The sequence below is a fragment of the Teleopsis dalmanni genome, chromosome 2 (genome assembly GCF_002237135.1).
Source record: "Teleopsis dalmanni isolate 2A chromosome 2, ASM223713v2, whole genome shotgun sequence".
Lineage (NCBI taxonomy): Eukaryota > Metazoa > Arthropoda > Insecta > Diptera > Diopsidae > Teleopsis > Teleopsis dalmanni.
In genome coordinates, this window is record NC_051847.1 from 1,335,911 (window position 1) to 1,352,601 (window position 16,691).

Sequence of the window (16,691 nt, forward strand, 5' to 3'; positions counted from 1 at the left end):
ATGCAGGAAAATAATTAAATGTCTTGGTTAAATAAGCGCTAGACAGTCTCATCACACATAACTAACGATATGGGTAAAACAAATCACAAACCAATGGAAAAGTTCAAATTTCTAATCATATTCATTCCTAATCCTAAGCATAATCAAATATTGTATTTATTAAATTATGCTAGAAATTCTACATCAACTGACTTCATCATACAATTTCGTCCTTGTTTTATCCATCTCCTCGTCTATTAACAATTGTAACACAATATTCAGCAATGAATCAACTTTTCCTTGCAAAACTAAATAAATAAGCAATTAAAAATTATTTATTACTGGAAGAAGAAGTCGAGGAGAATAAAAGAGTTTTCTTTAATAGAGAGCCAAACTTAAGTGCTGTAAATTTGTATATTTATATTTTCTCACATTTAACCTATGAATTTTCCATGTCTGTATGTATATAATTCTTAAAATTGATATCTCTAACTCTCCTCAAAAACGACAAAGAAACATTATGATATCAAACCTTTAGGATTATTGGGTTCTAATCTGCCTTAATGTTAAACTAATAAATTCAAGCAATTCACTAAAGACTGTAGAAGAACTACCTACGATCCACCTTAACAGTGATCGTGGATTCGAACAAGTTTAACTATGGTAATAACTATCAGTAACGCAAAAGAATATTAGCTGTAAATGGAGTAGTACTTTTAAGTGATGTTGGTTGGGGGGTTATATCTATTGGAAGTACATAATTGATCGTTTGAAGTAAGCCATCATTTTAAATTCCCAGTACTTTAAAGAAAATTTAACTGATGACATATTTCATTTAATGTGTTAAATTGATATTATTCGAAATTTAAATAAACTAAGTTGTTTTGTGAAATTATAAAATGTATAATTCTCTCTTAAGTGTGTATTCCATTATACAAAATGTAATTATTTTTAAATTGTTTTTTTTTCATAACTACAACTGATGATATTGTTTATAGCAAGTAACTGTTAACAAATTCTTGCAACTGTACTACGTATATGGGTAGTATTTAAGGGTTGAAAAATTATAGAGAACCAATGGCTAATGAAAAAAAAAAAAAATAATGTAAGTCATGATATGTTTTCACTACTACGCGTAATTGATACCCTTAACGTTTTTAATTGTTCCTTATCTAGACTTTTCATTGAATGATAATTGCAGAATATAATTATGCTGGTAATAAAAATTATATAAAGATTAATAGCATTTTATATAGTATTTGAAATTAAGAATAATTTTGTGTACTATACCGAACTAGTTCATTTTTAAGTATATTGTCCTTTGAAAAATTTTTAACAAAAACAGCAAACTTCTGCCACTATCAAGATATGTTTTAGTCTCCTTCCCAAAAACTTTACCTAACTTACATCATGCGCAGATGAAAACTGCATTGTGTGACTGACTGTGAACTGCATTAAATAACATAGAATTTTGCGGCAACCGCTAAAGTTAAGCAGATTGAACTTTGTCGTTGCCGTGCAGTTGTTTTATGTGGTTGTACAATTTTTTAAATATTCTGCTTTCAGTCTCTCGTCTATTAAATCACATAAGATATTTCATTTCATTAAATTAAGAACCACTCAGTGAATATAAAATGGGTAATTTTTAACATTCTGCATTGTTGCAGTCTTACCACATGTGGCGATTAAAGTTTTTAATAGGAGGGCATAAAATAATACATAGTCTTAATATAAAATCCAAAACTCATTTGTCATATAAAAAAGTGAAGCACTTCGACATAGACTATCAGCAGTCACTTTTGTTAACTGGATTTAATCTATTGGCAATTTTTAAGTCAATAAAATAATAGTTGAAAAAAATCCGGGCTAGTAAGACATTGCTTTGTTATAGAAAAATATTCATTTTCAGCACTTCCTCAAAAAGTGTCCACAAGAATTTTACGCGGTTGCATTAACACATTATTTAACTAAGTTTTTTACAATAATATGGGCTTTATTACAGGCAATTATACAATCGTTCCAGTACTACAAATTTAAGTTTCTAATATTTACAATTATGTAAGCCTTACTATATACTTGTAAGTGCACATATATAAGACATTCATTCTTTTTTCCTACACATAGTTTTTCTATAATATATTTTTCAGTTACATATATACCTAATTCCGACATATAAACACATATTTCTTTTATATATATAATATATGCAATGTTGCTTAATGTAATTAATAACTAAGTTATGGAATAAATATATTAAAAATTAATTTTCCAAGTTCATTATTTAAGCTTAATCAATCTAAATTATTTACAATATTTTTTTATATGTTCAGTTAAACTTATTCTAAAGGCTTAAATAAATATTTAAGATAGATACTCCTATTATTATATACATTGTGTCCACATGATAGTAAGCAACGTAAATACCACGTATCATGTGTGTCATTACTAAGAAATGCACATCCTTTTTATTGTATTTCTTTAATAACTTTATGAACTTAAGTCCCAGAGATAAAATTTTAATTAGTTTTAGTTTAATTTTGTAAAAAAAATTGTTACATTTAATTATGATTTAAATTATTATTTAATAAGCGTAATATTCGTCTTAGTATTTATAACTTATATAGTTAATTAAGTGTATTTGATTTCATAATTCATAAGACGTTCTTTATATCAATGTATGTGACAAATTTGTGTTTGTGTTGAAGTTTATATTTTTATAATTTTATATTACATACTAGTTTTTGTGTAAAGTTCTTCAGAATACTGCGGCCTGCATTCTGCACAAAACCATTTACCTTGCGGCGCTACCATAATACCAACGCATTCAAAGTGGAACCATTCTATTAGACAACTTGCTCCATCACAGGCAATCATTTCTGATACTTCGTCATAAGGACAACGACAGTAACAATAAACTGCTTCCCCTTCGCGAGCTTGACGTGCACCGGCTGGTGGTCGTATGGGATAACGAATATTGTTAGCTTTGAAATATTGCAATGTAGGTAAATCAGGATTAGGTAAGAGTGCTGGTGGAATTTTGTGACGGAAAGCTTTTGTTTCAGGTGTAGGTGGAGGCGGTGGCGCACGAGGTAACTCCTGTTGCGCAGTGCGAAACATTGGATTCGGTGGTTTCGGGGGACCAACTGGAGTAAGCACACTAGTCGTCTGCGGTACATATTTTTGAGGCTCTTGTGGCGTTCCTTCATCAGTGCTGCTTTCGTCGCTGTTATTGTAACTAGCATTAATAATTGTTGAGTCAGTATTTGTTGTGAAATTATATGGTAGAGATTGCTTCTGTGGTTGATCCGGTACAGCGAATAAAGAAATGGTAGTTGTTCCTGTATCCTGATTCAATTGTGTCATTGGTATTTTTAAAGTTGGAATTGGCATTTGATTTTTTTTCTTACGTTTACGGGAAGTCTTTTCAGAATCTGGGTAGGAATTTCGCTTTTTTAGCGTCAATTTATTAACTAGTAAGTTTGATAAACGTGCTGGTTTACTTTTTATTATGCTCCTTGAAGGTGTGGGTAAATCTTCTTTGTGCCACGTTAATTGCGGTGGCGATTGTGGCAGATAGGGATGCGTTCCTTTTCGTAAGTTATTTGTTGGGTTATCCTCTTCAGATGAATAACCGTAAAATCTGTTTCGTCGACGTGAACGCTTAGAGCGTTTAAGGGCAGCATCTGCATCAGAACAGCTGCTACCTTCACTTTCACGTTTAAAGCCTATATGTTTTGCAATAAGTTGCGAAGGCGAAGGTGTCACGGGCGGTTGGTGGGTTCGGCAAGCAAGACCGAACATTGAGAATGAATTATGCAATGGAGTGGAAAGCGCCTCTATAATACGTTGTTCTGGGGTTTTTTTATTTGATTTTTGATGATTCGTTGATATTGCTAATTTTTCTGTTATTAAATTTTCTGTTGCTTCTTTTGTAATAGATATGATGGACTCTGAGATTGTTGATGCAGTAGCACCTACTTCAGTCATGGTATTTATATTTAGCGCCGGCGCTTCGGTATTAATTGTTTGACTTGCGGATTTACGTTCACGTTTTTTCTTTTTCATTTTGTTTCTCTTTCCAAATGTTGTATCATCAGTAAAGTTTGCTACGCCCTCATCTTTCATTGACACAGACGTATCTCCCACATTTAAAGCCTCACTCAAAAATCTAGCCCGAGCCTTTTCTAATAGCTCCATATTCATTTTTTGTGGATTCTTGTCATAAAAATCTTCATCAGTATCTGAATCTGTAGTCCACAAATCCGTTTCAAGAAATACAATATTTGGAGCAGGTGATTCATTTGGTTTTTCAACTTCATTCAATTTATGTTTGTTTCCTTTATCTTCTTCATTAATTAATTCAATCCCATTATGCGGTTTTTTTGGAGAAATACTTTCGCTTTTTCTACTCAAACGGTCTCTTTCAGACTTTTTGCGATAATTTTTACGTGAAGACGAATGTGACTCTTTAGATGAGTCACTATCATCTGAAGAAGAGCTACTCGACGTTTCACTTGTGTTTGAGCTACATGAGCAATTTGATTCACAACTGCAGCTGCTATCAGAACTTGAACTGCTATCACTTGAGCTAGATTCATCTGAATTTCGTCCTGATCGCCGATGAACTTTACTGTTCTTGCGTTTATACGGCGTGCTATATGATATGTTCATTGGTGAATTTATTGGAGTTTTTTCATTTTGCGATGGAAGATTTGTTTGAGCTTTAAACAATGAACAATAATCATGATCAGAAACAGTAACAGGTATCGGTTGACCAGCAATTGGATAGCCCAGATCACTACACTCTGACTCATTTCGAAGTCTTTTTAACGCTACCCCAAGTGCCGCACTCTTTTCATTCTCATGCTGTGATTCCATAAAATTTTTCCAAATTTCCAAAGCATTTCCAGTGTCAGAAATTTTTTTTGTCATATTTTCTTCGTTACTAGCATTTTCTGCGTCTGATAACGGTGACAGCATAGGCTGTGGTACAGAGTTTATATCAAAGTTTTTTACTGGGATCTGACTATCTCTATCACTTTCATTACTACTATCAGATTCGGAAAGATTCGGTACAACCAAATTAAGATCTGCAATAGATTCTTTCGACCGTTTATTTTTTTTCCTTTTTTTATGTGGAACTTCAGTTTCATCTTTTTCATTTACAGAGATTAATTCTGTAACAGTGTTATTTGCTTCCTCTTGTTTAGGCTCATCTTTTACTTCACTGTTAGGAACACCAACACTGTTATCAGTGGCCACATCCTCCTGTTTGGACATCCTTCTGTTCTCATTTTGATAGCATTTTTCTTCCAATTTGTTACCAACATCAGGCTTCTGTTCTGTTAACTCCAACGGTGGGTTATGAATTGTTATGTGTTTTAACATCAAACGTTTTGAAACAAATTTTTCACAACAGTTTTCTTTATCACACTGATATGGAAACTGGTTTAGGTGTTCTCTTCTATGTACATTTAAATATAAGGATTTACTGAAACTCATATTACATATTTCACATATAAATTCACTAGGCGGCGCACAAAAATGATATACATGTCTCCAACGTTTCTGTAAGCAACGCTTACAAATTATACTTTCAGTACCATGCTTCCAAAACAAATGCCTAGTAATATCAATTTTGCTACGATATGCTATACTGCAACGATAGCAAAAATGATTTAGTTTATGTTTCCATACGTGTGAAGCGAGTTTACTTTGATCCTTACAATCCTCCAAGCACACATCACATGAAACATGTTTTTTTCGCAAGTGCACTATTAATCTAAAGGCCGACGGTATGTTATTTAAATCACACAAACAACACCGATATTTCATATCCAGAGGTGACAATTTGTTTGATACTCCAGGACATATGTGGCAGAGTATTTCACTGAAACTAAAAAAATTTGTACGACACATAAAACAAAGTATAGCAGATTTATTGTGATTTTTGCGGTTGTGCATATACAATTCTTTGTAGGTAGTAGTTGCATAACGGCATTGAAAGCATTCGAAGGTACGCTCATTAAACGATTTTGAGTGCTCTCCATCCTCATAAGTACAATAGTTCGAAGAATTTAAATATTCGTTTTCTAATAATGGCAATAAACTTTTAAGTTTATCTACTATTTTTTCTGTTTTTAATTCTTCGGCAGTTATGCTATCTACAACTGCCGTAAAGCGATGTTGAGATAGCATATGCAGAGCAAGACTTTTTCCATTGACGGCAATGCGGCGCGCATAGTTACAATATAAACAAATTGAATGCACAGCGAGTAAACATATCCGCAAAAAACTAACAGAATTTATCTTGCTTAGTGGTTCGCTCAACTTTAACTCCACAGGCATTACATCTTCATTAGCAAGTTCTATACCATCACCCGACACCACTTTTTCTGGATCACTTACTTCTTTACATTCATCGTCTAACATAGTATTACAAACATCAATTTCTTGACTTTCGTTGTTCTCTGTCGAACTAGAACTTATAGATAATTGACTAAGAATCGTCTCCTTTTCTAGACATTCGAGATCAACAGATATTGACAGAGAAGTAGGTTCTACTGTAGTCTCAGTATTTATTGTATCTACGTTATTGTTTCTATCATCTAATGAAGTTGGGTCCTTTAATGCATTAGCTGTACTTATAGATATTACCCTAAAAATAAACATTAAACAAATAATTAACACAAAAATGTCTCAGTATTTACTTACTCTCTTTTAGTTATTGTTTCATCAATCTCCATTATTTCACTACCCTGACTGCATTTCCGATCTCTTAATCTATGAGGAGGTGTCAGCTGCTGAGGAGGTATTTGTTCACCTGACAACTGAATTTCAGTTGTGGGATCTATAGCTTTCAATTCGTCTTTTTGGGTTACCAAACGCGATGAATGTGGTGAAATTGGTGGAGTAGGTACCCAATGTGGTTCTTTTAAAAACTCACTTGAGCATGGCGGTGACTCTAATTTATTTTGGTTAGCGAGTTTACGCATCTGCTGTTTATGCTTCCTACGTTCAATATTTTGTTTGGTACGTTCAATTTCTTGTTGCAGTAACATCATTTGTGTACTAGTCTCATCAGGAGAATCCTCATCATCAGGAAGGGACATACTTTTATCATTATCATCTTGTGATAAAGTTACTTCGGCAGCTGTCATAGTATTGGAATCATAATCAAGAGAGGGAATAAAATCTGAAGTGGCTGCCACTGGTGAGTTATTAGAATGTTCACTAACTTTTGCCACACTCTTTTCAGAAGAATCTCTTTCTACCTCTTCTTCTTCTTCACTTTCCATTGAACTAATCGCGTCGTCTACGGATTTTTGAAACTCTTTTGGAACTCGTAATTTTATTTTAGGGACGATTAACTTATCTGGCACACTTAAAAGAGGTGGCACAAGAGGTGATGAATTTTGGATCGGAGAATTTATTTCGGAACTAGAAAGGTGACTTAATTGAGCTTTGTCTATATCTATACCCGTATCTTCACTAATGTGACTTTGGGTACCGTCTGTTAACTGAATTTGCGAATTATGGCAATTTATTTGCAGCTGAGGTTCAAGACGAGCTTTTATATCACCGCTAATTAAACCTATAGGGGAATTCTGCTGGTGAGAATGTTGAAGCCTAATAATAATGAAATGATTTAAATATATATATTGTAGTTTATATTAATTTGTTGTACAAACCTTTCAGATCCAAACATCGGTAACGGTGGATAAGAATTTATTTCATTCGAAGCAATTTTAACGGATGATACAGGTGCAGGTGTATTTTGGCTGAGTTTCGATACTGATGTATGTGGGCTTTCCAATATATTTGTTTTTCTGCTAATATTATGTAAGTTACGCGTTACTTCAATTTGTACCTGTGTATTTTTTAAGTTTTGAACCAAATTTTCATCTGCACTAGCAGGTTTAAAGTAATTGATGCAATCATGTTCTGCATAAAAATCGGTTGATTTAAACATATGTTGACAAGTACAACAAACCAGTAAAAATTCGTCTATTGGCTGACCATCACTTTTCACTATACTTTGTTTTAATACCTCATTTGAACTGAAGTGATTTTGCTCCATGTCATGTTTGTTTTCTAGATGCATAGCCAGTTTTTCTACAGTTATATACGTTTTTGTACAGTACACACAATAAAACTTCTTATGTTTCTCTCTCATATGAACAAACATTTTCCAACGTATATACACTGATTTGCAAATTGTGCATCTAAGCAAGGGTTCATTTATTATAGGCTGAATAAAATCCTCTTGATATGAACATTGGGTCTCAGGTTTAGATGAAAATACATCTAAATTGAGGTTCGATCTACAAATTGATCCGCGTGTGGAAAACTCTGGAATTGTGTTAAGTTGTTCCGTGTTCATACTTAACGATTCCAATTTTGTGTTATCTCCCGTGGGCACAACGGATGAACATGACATAGATGGAAAAGTAGTGTTTGCAAGTGTTCGTAAAGTTACTTCTGATGTTTGAAATATTGTTTTACGTATTGTATTAGTATCTAAACAAGGTTTTTCCAATTGTTGTAACAATATGGATTTTGTGGGAACTGTGCTGACACGAACATCCTACAAAATATAATATATTTAAATATATATGCACATTTATTAAGATACACAATTGACAGCTTACCTGACTTAAATCCGTTGGTTTCACTAACACTAAATTTTTCTCTGTTTTGTAACGATCATTACAAGTCAAGTCGATAGCTTCATTTCGAATATTTTCAATTAAGAACTTTTTTTTTGGTTGATTTTCTTTTTCTGTATTACTACTACCGCTACTTGTTTTTCGCTTAATAGTTAATTTTATTGGTGGTTGTTGCAATTCGTTTACCGGTGATGTCGGCTGAACTAATTCAACGTCTTGGTCATCTAATTGCTGATCAATAACCAATTGATGTGAAGACGAAGAATCCGTTGATTTACAAGACGACAACATTGACGACCGACTTGCTTCATTTACATCAACCATATGAACGTAATTTTGTGTATCTCTCCCCATTGCGTCTTCGTTAGATATAAGATTTGTATTTAGTTCATCAGTACAGCAATCTGTATTATAACTCTCAACAAAAGAATTATTAATTCGGTTTGATAAATGTCCTGATGTATTTGTGTTATCTCCATGTTCACCATTAACTTTAGAAATAGGTTTATATGGAGAACTTTTCGAATTTTGTGAAGAATTAGAAATCGTGCTATTTGAAAGTGTTCGTTCCCTATTAAAAGCGCTCTTTGAAATATCATTTAAGTCATGATGGCTATCATTGGTTTTAACAGATAGATGGTTACAAGATGCGCTGTTATCGTTAGCAATGTTAAACGGTTTTGCGTTCAACGATATTATGCTACTATCGTAAGAATAACTTGTACGACAGTTATTGGCTAAGCTGTCTTCAGTTTCAAGCACTTTATCTTCATTTTCTTTTGAAGAGTTTTCTAAATCACAATCGTTATTCAACGTATTAAAACAATTGCTCAATTTTTGTTTAATTATTAAATCTGATACTTGGTCATTACTGAAAGAATATTTTCGGTTTTTTATCTCTGCATTCCCGTTACTCGAATCAGTTTTGTTTGTGGTATCATCCACAATGTAATTGAGCTTGTTACATATTTGAGTAGACTCCTTTTCCGCCTCTATACTATATGCTTTTGAACATTCGTCAGTTTCATTATCTATACTCAGAGAATTACCAACGTAGTCGTCATCACTGAATTTCTCATCAAAGCTGATATTATTTGTATTAACTGCAAAATCGTCATTTTTGTTCTGCTTTCGAACATTGATAAATGGTGCCATCGATAAATTATTTGTTTCGCATTTGACAAGCGATTCATTTTTATGGAGATCATTTGGCGTACTAACTATAGCTGTCACGTTTTGATAAAATTCTCTACTTTCAGTAGTGTCATTTGGACTTTCAGATTGTGTATTGGAAATATCATTATAATTATTGCTATTTACTTCTTTTTCCAAAGAACCGAACGTAGAATTGTTAGATAAATTGGGTACATTATTATCAATTTTATTTGCAATAGTTGCTTCGTACCCTTCATTGTTTAATTCTTCATTGTTTTTTGCATTATTTGTAATTGTTTTTGTATTCAATGTTTGGTTTTTAAGGAACAAATCACTGGTGTTTGCATAAGGTGGTTCATGCTGCTCAGAGGATTTGTGAAAATCATCACCATTTTCCAAAGAATTTTTCTTACTATGTGTGAAAAATAAATGTTTAGAGTTTGAAGCATGTTCCTCTGATAATGCATTAACATTAGCTTCATTATCATCTGAATCATATGAAGAATTTCTTGACTGATTGGAAGATTCCTTAATGTTTACATTATCTCTTCTATCACCACCGGTTGAAGATGGTTGATTCAAAGCTTCCATCATTTTCTCAAGGATAACTGAAATAATAAAGACTAATGAACAAAACTGTTTTCAAATATTCACATATATCGTTACGTACCTTAACATCTTATTACTTTAATTGGTAAGGATATAATTGCCCACAATATTAAATAATGCTAAAAATGCAAACAAAGAACACTTGTTATTTTTCATTTGAGAAAAAATGTATATACATATAACCAGAAAGAATTCATCTTCAGTTAATAAGGAAAAACTGCTAACGTCTTAAAAAACCAGTTAATCACTATATTTGAAATAGTAAATTATTTCATATTTACACAATACGCAAGTGTAGAATAAAAACAAAAATATAAATTCATCGAAATATAAATCTAAGCTGATCCTTTAAGTATTAACAATATTTATTATAACTGCAGGTCTTCAAATGCAGAGCATATGTGTTAAGGTACACAAGATAGAACTGAACGCGAGCTAAACTATCTGTTCATATAGGGGAAAGATGATTCCGTCTTTTAATGGATAAGAGATTAACTGATTTTTAGTGAAATGTTTATTGAAACTGATGCTTTATGGATCATAATATCGCAAAGGAACTGTAGATCAACTATAAAACACTTTTAAACATTTAGTGCATGATTGGCTATAAAAATAGATATATGTTAAAGTGGCTTTTTAACTAACTTATCTACAAATCACTTTAAAGGGAATATATAAAGAAAAATTGATACTTAATGGAACCACCTTGTTATGAGCCAAAAGATTGTCTGAAATCAATTTGAACAGAATTGATCAAAATGAGAAGTGATGTGTTGTATTATGACAACAATATATCAACTACAATGTTGATGATCAGACAAAATACGGATAGACCTTACCTGGGAAGTTTTGATACATTTACTATGAATGCTGCACCATCAGAACTATTATTATTTATTCCAATCTACACTCTATTGTTTCCTGAACAGAGACATTAAGAGCAATAAAGTTGATAACGAACTCATTATATCACATCCCACAACATTTTTTATCGATACCGTAGATATTAAGAATCAATTAAAGCTTGTACATAATGTTCCGCAATGCTATTTAATCAAAGAGTGAGAACATATGGCAATGGCTTTGCAGCTGCAATGTGACTAAGTTAATTAACGACTTATTCCACTCAACTTATTCAAAACTAATCAATTTTCAGTCATCTTCCAGAAAAGAACTGGACTATAGATTCTCGGACCATTGTCATCTCTTGAAGACAAATATTTACGATTAAAAGTGAAACACGTGACACTCAGTACTAACCGAGTAATATTACATTTACAAATATAATAAAGTATTTTTTTTATGTAGTTTTGTAGGATCCTTAATTTGGCAACACTGTATTGTCACCTTTAGTATATCTTTATGCTGATATTTGCGAACCGATCATTATTTCTAACGAAGAGTCAAAAAACTGTGTGAATTAAAACAAAACTATAAAAATTATAGAATATAATCTGTTACAAAACGAAGGAACTCACAATATATAGTACACAAAAGAGATAATTTATAATAATGGCTAACATTTTGGTTTGGTACTATGCAATAATATTGGTGAGTTTAACGATCAGTAATAAATCACATTTTGATAAGATCACGGCCACTACATGACGGCGATTCTATGAGTATTGGATTTATGTACCGTTGCGCTCTATGCGGTCGGCAATTTGCGTAACCTGGACTTAATTTAATTCGAATTTTTACTTGCTTAGGCAAACTCCGTTTGCAAAATATTGAATCTATTATGACCTGACCCATCTTTTTTTCTTTCTTGTTTCCTATTCAAGGATTTGAATTCACTACAGAATCATCATACATGGTAGTATAAATCTTTTTTCTAGAAGAGATGGCTTTTGAAAAATCAATTATTTTCCTAATTTTGGTAAAGGATAACAAAAATAATGCTAGGCATTAACATATATAGTGAATCTGGCAGTATTAAGCAAATATATACAAGTTTCAGAAAAGAAAAATATGTGCTACATTGATTATAATACCAATTCCAACTCGGTAATGTTAAGTTATGCTAGAGAGGCATTATCAGAGGCCCAACAGAAGTCCACTTACTAATCTTGAACAATCCCTAAAAAAATTGTATCAACATAAGAAAATACTATTTTCCTAAAAATATTAATTTTATTTTAAACTTACTACATAATTATTAAACGATCGTTTTGAATTTCGATTCGTTATATTTAACTGAATATGCACTATAAGAAGCTAATTACTGCAATAGCTGAAGATCTGCAGAAGCTCTTTACTATCACAGTAAACAGCATCTGTCCTGTTGCTCGACAAATGCAATAGCATTCGTTAAATATCAGCCAACGAATTACTGCCGTGTATTTTGAAATTCATGGACTTTGGCAGAATATTTTTAACGTTTATTGCAACTTTTTCACTAAGAAACAAAAATAAATAATTAAAAATAAAAGCCAATATTTCACTTTAATTATGTTTTACATGCCGTTTTGCTTTGTTTGTATTTTGAAGCATTTTATCAAATTCGCCTTTTGTTTTTATTTTTATAGGCAAAACTATGACTAACAGCATTCACAGCACATGACGCAATAACATTTTTTATCAAATATCAACCACAGTTGAATACATTTAAATAAATTATTTTAACATAAACTCGAAATTAACTACCCAACGACTCTAAGCCATCACATCAGGAAAAGAAAACGAAAAAACAAAAACAAAATGTGCAATTCAACAAACATTAAAGCAAGAAGCTAAACGGCACAATCGCAAGACAATGTAAACAAATAAAAGAAAACGCGAGAAGAGGCACAAATGTAAAATTGAAATTGCGCCTTTTTCTTTTTGCTTATTTTTTGGTAGTAAAGCAGAAGCAGCAGAAGCAGCACTAAAATTACCAAAATAAAATGAAAATAATTGAAATTAACATTTTGCTCACAACGCGCAGCAGACGGGAAGGAGGTAAGTAACACAACATTCTCTAACAACAAAAACACATCCAGTAAATAAACTATTTAAAATAATTTAAACCATAAATACACAAATCAAATTATTCTAATATTTACTAACAAAGCAAAAACAGGTCTAGAAATAAACAATTAATATCACAGATATAACGTGAAAAATATTTTTACCTTTTTTCTTTACTTTTTAAACGTCAAAAAATTTGCGATTTATTTTTTATTACACAGCGTAATTAAAACAAACGTGGAACGAATCAAAAAGTGTTCCACCCTTGAAAAGGTTTGTTGCTTTTTTAGTTTAGGTGTTTGGATGCAGCAGCAGCATCTGGACGATTGTACTCCTTGGCAATACAAAAAGCGCACAATGCGGAATACAAAAAACAAATCTGCTCACTTCGGCGTCCGCAGTTACACTAAAACGAGTGCGCGGCAACGAGGCCGGCCGAGACTGTCGAGTGTTTCGCCAGCGGAGTCTCAAATACGCGAAGACAGCAAGTCTGACGAAGACAACCCCAGAATAATGCTTTTTAACCAAATTTTTTTCTACTTCGTAATTTCTATGCTGCTGCTTTTCTTACGTGCATAACATATCAATTTCACAATTTTATTTTCTTATTTTTGTTTTATTGAACAATATTCACTTTTCATAATCAGAAGCAGAATTTTTTCAACATTTATTATTTACGCAAGCAGTTTCCGCTCACTATACATATATTTTTAATAGTTATTCACTAATCAATTGCTTAACGAAGAATAAGTGGAAATAAATTCTTTTTGCTTTTTTGGTATGTAAAATGCTTGTTCTTAACTAATTTGCGCGTTTCTTGTAAGCAATAATGCTTGAATTAATTTATTATTAGCAATATAAAACACATACTGCTCTATCAAAAAATTATTTTTAAACACTTAAAATATCTGAAACTTAAATTAATTCTTTCTTTCAAATAATTTTTTTCATAAAAATCACGCACAAACAAAAATTCATGGATTGCTGGCCATCCATTTTCGTGTAGGGATGCCAACGCTTCATTATTAAATAACATGAATAACAAACACGCGGTTTCTGTGTTTGTTATAAAGGGCAAGTCACAATGCCCTTGTTGATCGTAGGTCTATGATATAGTAATAGAATGTATAATGTAATGTAATGAGATAATATTTTAAACTGAAGCCTATCGATGCAATAGCATAAATTTAATTCAATTGTGAGTTCTATATGACATTTAAACTTATAAGAAGTAAGTCAATCGAAAGAATTACAGTATGGAAGATATTGCATGTTCATCAAATTTTAAAAAAGTAAAAATTATATATATAAAAAATTAATTTCAATTTTTCATACAACCTGTTATATATATTTTTAATTTTAAATTGTTTTTTACATCTTTTGAGTACTCACGGTAGCTGTAAATCGTGAATGTTTCACAGTTCAGATTATGAAATATGATTCACACTGTTAATTTTATAACTATGCTAACTTACTTTTACACTAAATTATTTCTTGTTTGAATGTTTTTTAAATATGTTGCATTTGAATATTAAATCTATCATATCTTATTTAATTTGTTTTTTTACTTCATATCAAAAAAAAATACAAAAATAATATTTCAAATTTTGACAAAATATTCAATTTTCATTATTGATCTCAACTTTCAATTCAAATTTTATTAATATATAACATCATAGAAATAATTTACACAACTTGCAAAAGCATATCAAGCATTCCAAAAATATCATTTACGATATAAGGTAACCGTGAGTGTCATATCTAATTTTGTTTACCTGTATATATTAAGTTTTTTCATCACTAATAATAAAAAATTTTAGTTAAAATTAATGATTTTCAAATGTATAATCATGGCTATTAATCGATACAAAGAATGTTAAAAATTGCGACAAAAACTAAAGAATTGGTAAACTTATAAACGAATATAATTAAGCAACTTAGAACATACTTAGAAGTTTAGTCAATATTTTAATGAGTGTTGCAAATGTGATTTGCACTGAAGATAATTAAAGGATATTAGAACAAGCTACTTAGAACGAGCGGTTGTTTATGTAAGAACCGGTCACTCACTGATTGATTGCACAACAGGCAGTGGATTGTGCAAAAATAATTTGGTTGTACTTTAAGCGATTGATTATAAGCGAACGGAAAGGTTCGGTTGAACAATGAGCGATCAGTTGACAGCAAACGATTGGTTGTACAACGAGCGGTTGATTGGCAATTAGTGCTCGGTTGTAGTATAAGCGGACAGCTATTATCCAAATGGTCTATTATCTTTCGGTATTATTTTTTTTTAATAAAAAATTATGACAACGGAGCTAACAGAACAGTTGATTAAAACAGTGAAAATATAATAAAGTTGGTTTTTTTTTAAATAAATGTTTGAATTTAAAATTAAATTCAAAATTTTTGAATTTAAAATTAAATTTTTAAATTTTTGAAATAATATAAATTTAATAAGAAATATATCAAACATATACCTCAAACAGCACCTTGAACATATGCATATAGCATTATATTTTTCAAATCGTTATGAATTTTGTTTCGAAATGCAATAAAACAAATTCAACGAAACATTTTCGTTATTCACAGCTTGTGTGGTTTTTGCTTTTTTTTTGAATTTTTTGCTTTTACTGCTCAATATGTTTTTGGTCAACGTATCTACCCAATAATGGGAAGCAGTTTTTTTTAGTCTTTGAAACAATTAGATTTTTGGCACATGTACCGAAATTCTTTGAAAATCAACAAATGTATGCCGAAGTTTGACAGATGATGTAATGTTTTTTTTCTCAATTAATTTTTTTAGCTCAAAACACTAAAAATATTAATAACTTTTATGACAATTGAAATAATGCATTGAATAAACATTTCATTGCATACTCAATAAAGAAAGACGCAATAAATTAAATTTAAAGTGAGAATGAGAACTCGAAAACTGAATTAAGAATTCGATTAATTATAAGCAATGAGATAAAATAATATATATTGGTATATAAAACTGGTATATATAACTTTTAATATTGAATTATGTTCTGATACACATAAATATTAGTAATTCAACAAAACATTATATTTGCATTTTTTTAGCGCTTGCGCTTTGCCTATTTTGTATTTTCGCGTGAGTGTTGCAGAACGAGTCTCGAATTATAATATCATTGAAGACCGTAAAAATATACGTATATCGTATTAGCTTGTTACGATTTTCAATAAGATGCGTGCGAAACACAAAATATATGTACACAAGTATATGTGTTTATATATATATTTTTATTTAATTATTTGTTTGTTCAATGCTGAAAAAAAATATTTACATTTACTATATCGCAATGA

At 31.2% G+C, this 16,691-nt stretch overlaps 1 protein-coding gene across 3 annotated transcripts; it reads right to left on the bottom strand.

Annotated features, from left to right (window-relative positions):
- Nucleotides 1-1,936: 1,936 nt before the first annotated feature.
- On the bottom strand, nucleotides 1,937-16,134 carry LOC119682933. 3 transcript variants are annotated; one of them, XM_038096508.1, is made up of 6 exons: nucleotides 15,842-16,134; nucleotides 10,474-10,531; nucleotides 8,631-10,411; nucleotides 7,671-8,566; nucleotides 6,694-7,608; nucleotides 1,937-6,637 (listed from the first exon to the last, which is right to left on the bottom strand). In XM_038096508.1, the coding sequence occupies exons 3-6, from the start codon at nucleotides 10,395-10,397 to the stop codon at nucleotides 2,707-2,709; spliced, it is 7,509 nt and encodes a 2,502-aa protein (XP_037952436.1). In that variant the 5' UTR covers nucleotides 10,398-10,411; nucleotides 10,474-10,531; nucleotides 15,842-16,134; the 3' UTR covers nucleotides 1,937-2,706. The 3 variants fall into 3 exon arrangements, with proteins under 3 accessions (XP_037952436.1, XP_037952437.1, XP_037952435.1); XM_038096509.1 differs by lacking the exon at nucleotides 15,842-16,134 and adding an exon at nucleotides 14,754-14,869; XM_038096507.1 differs by lacking the exon at nucleotides 15,842-16,134 and adding an exon at nucleotides 13,526-14,366.
- Between the last annotated feature and the right edge of the window lie 557 nt (nucleotides 16,135-16,691).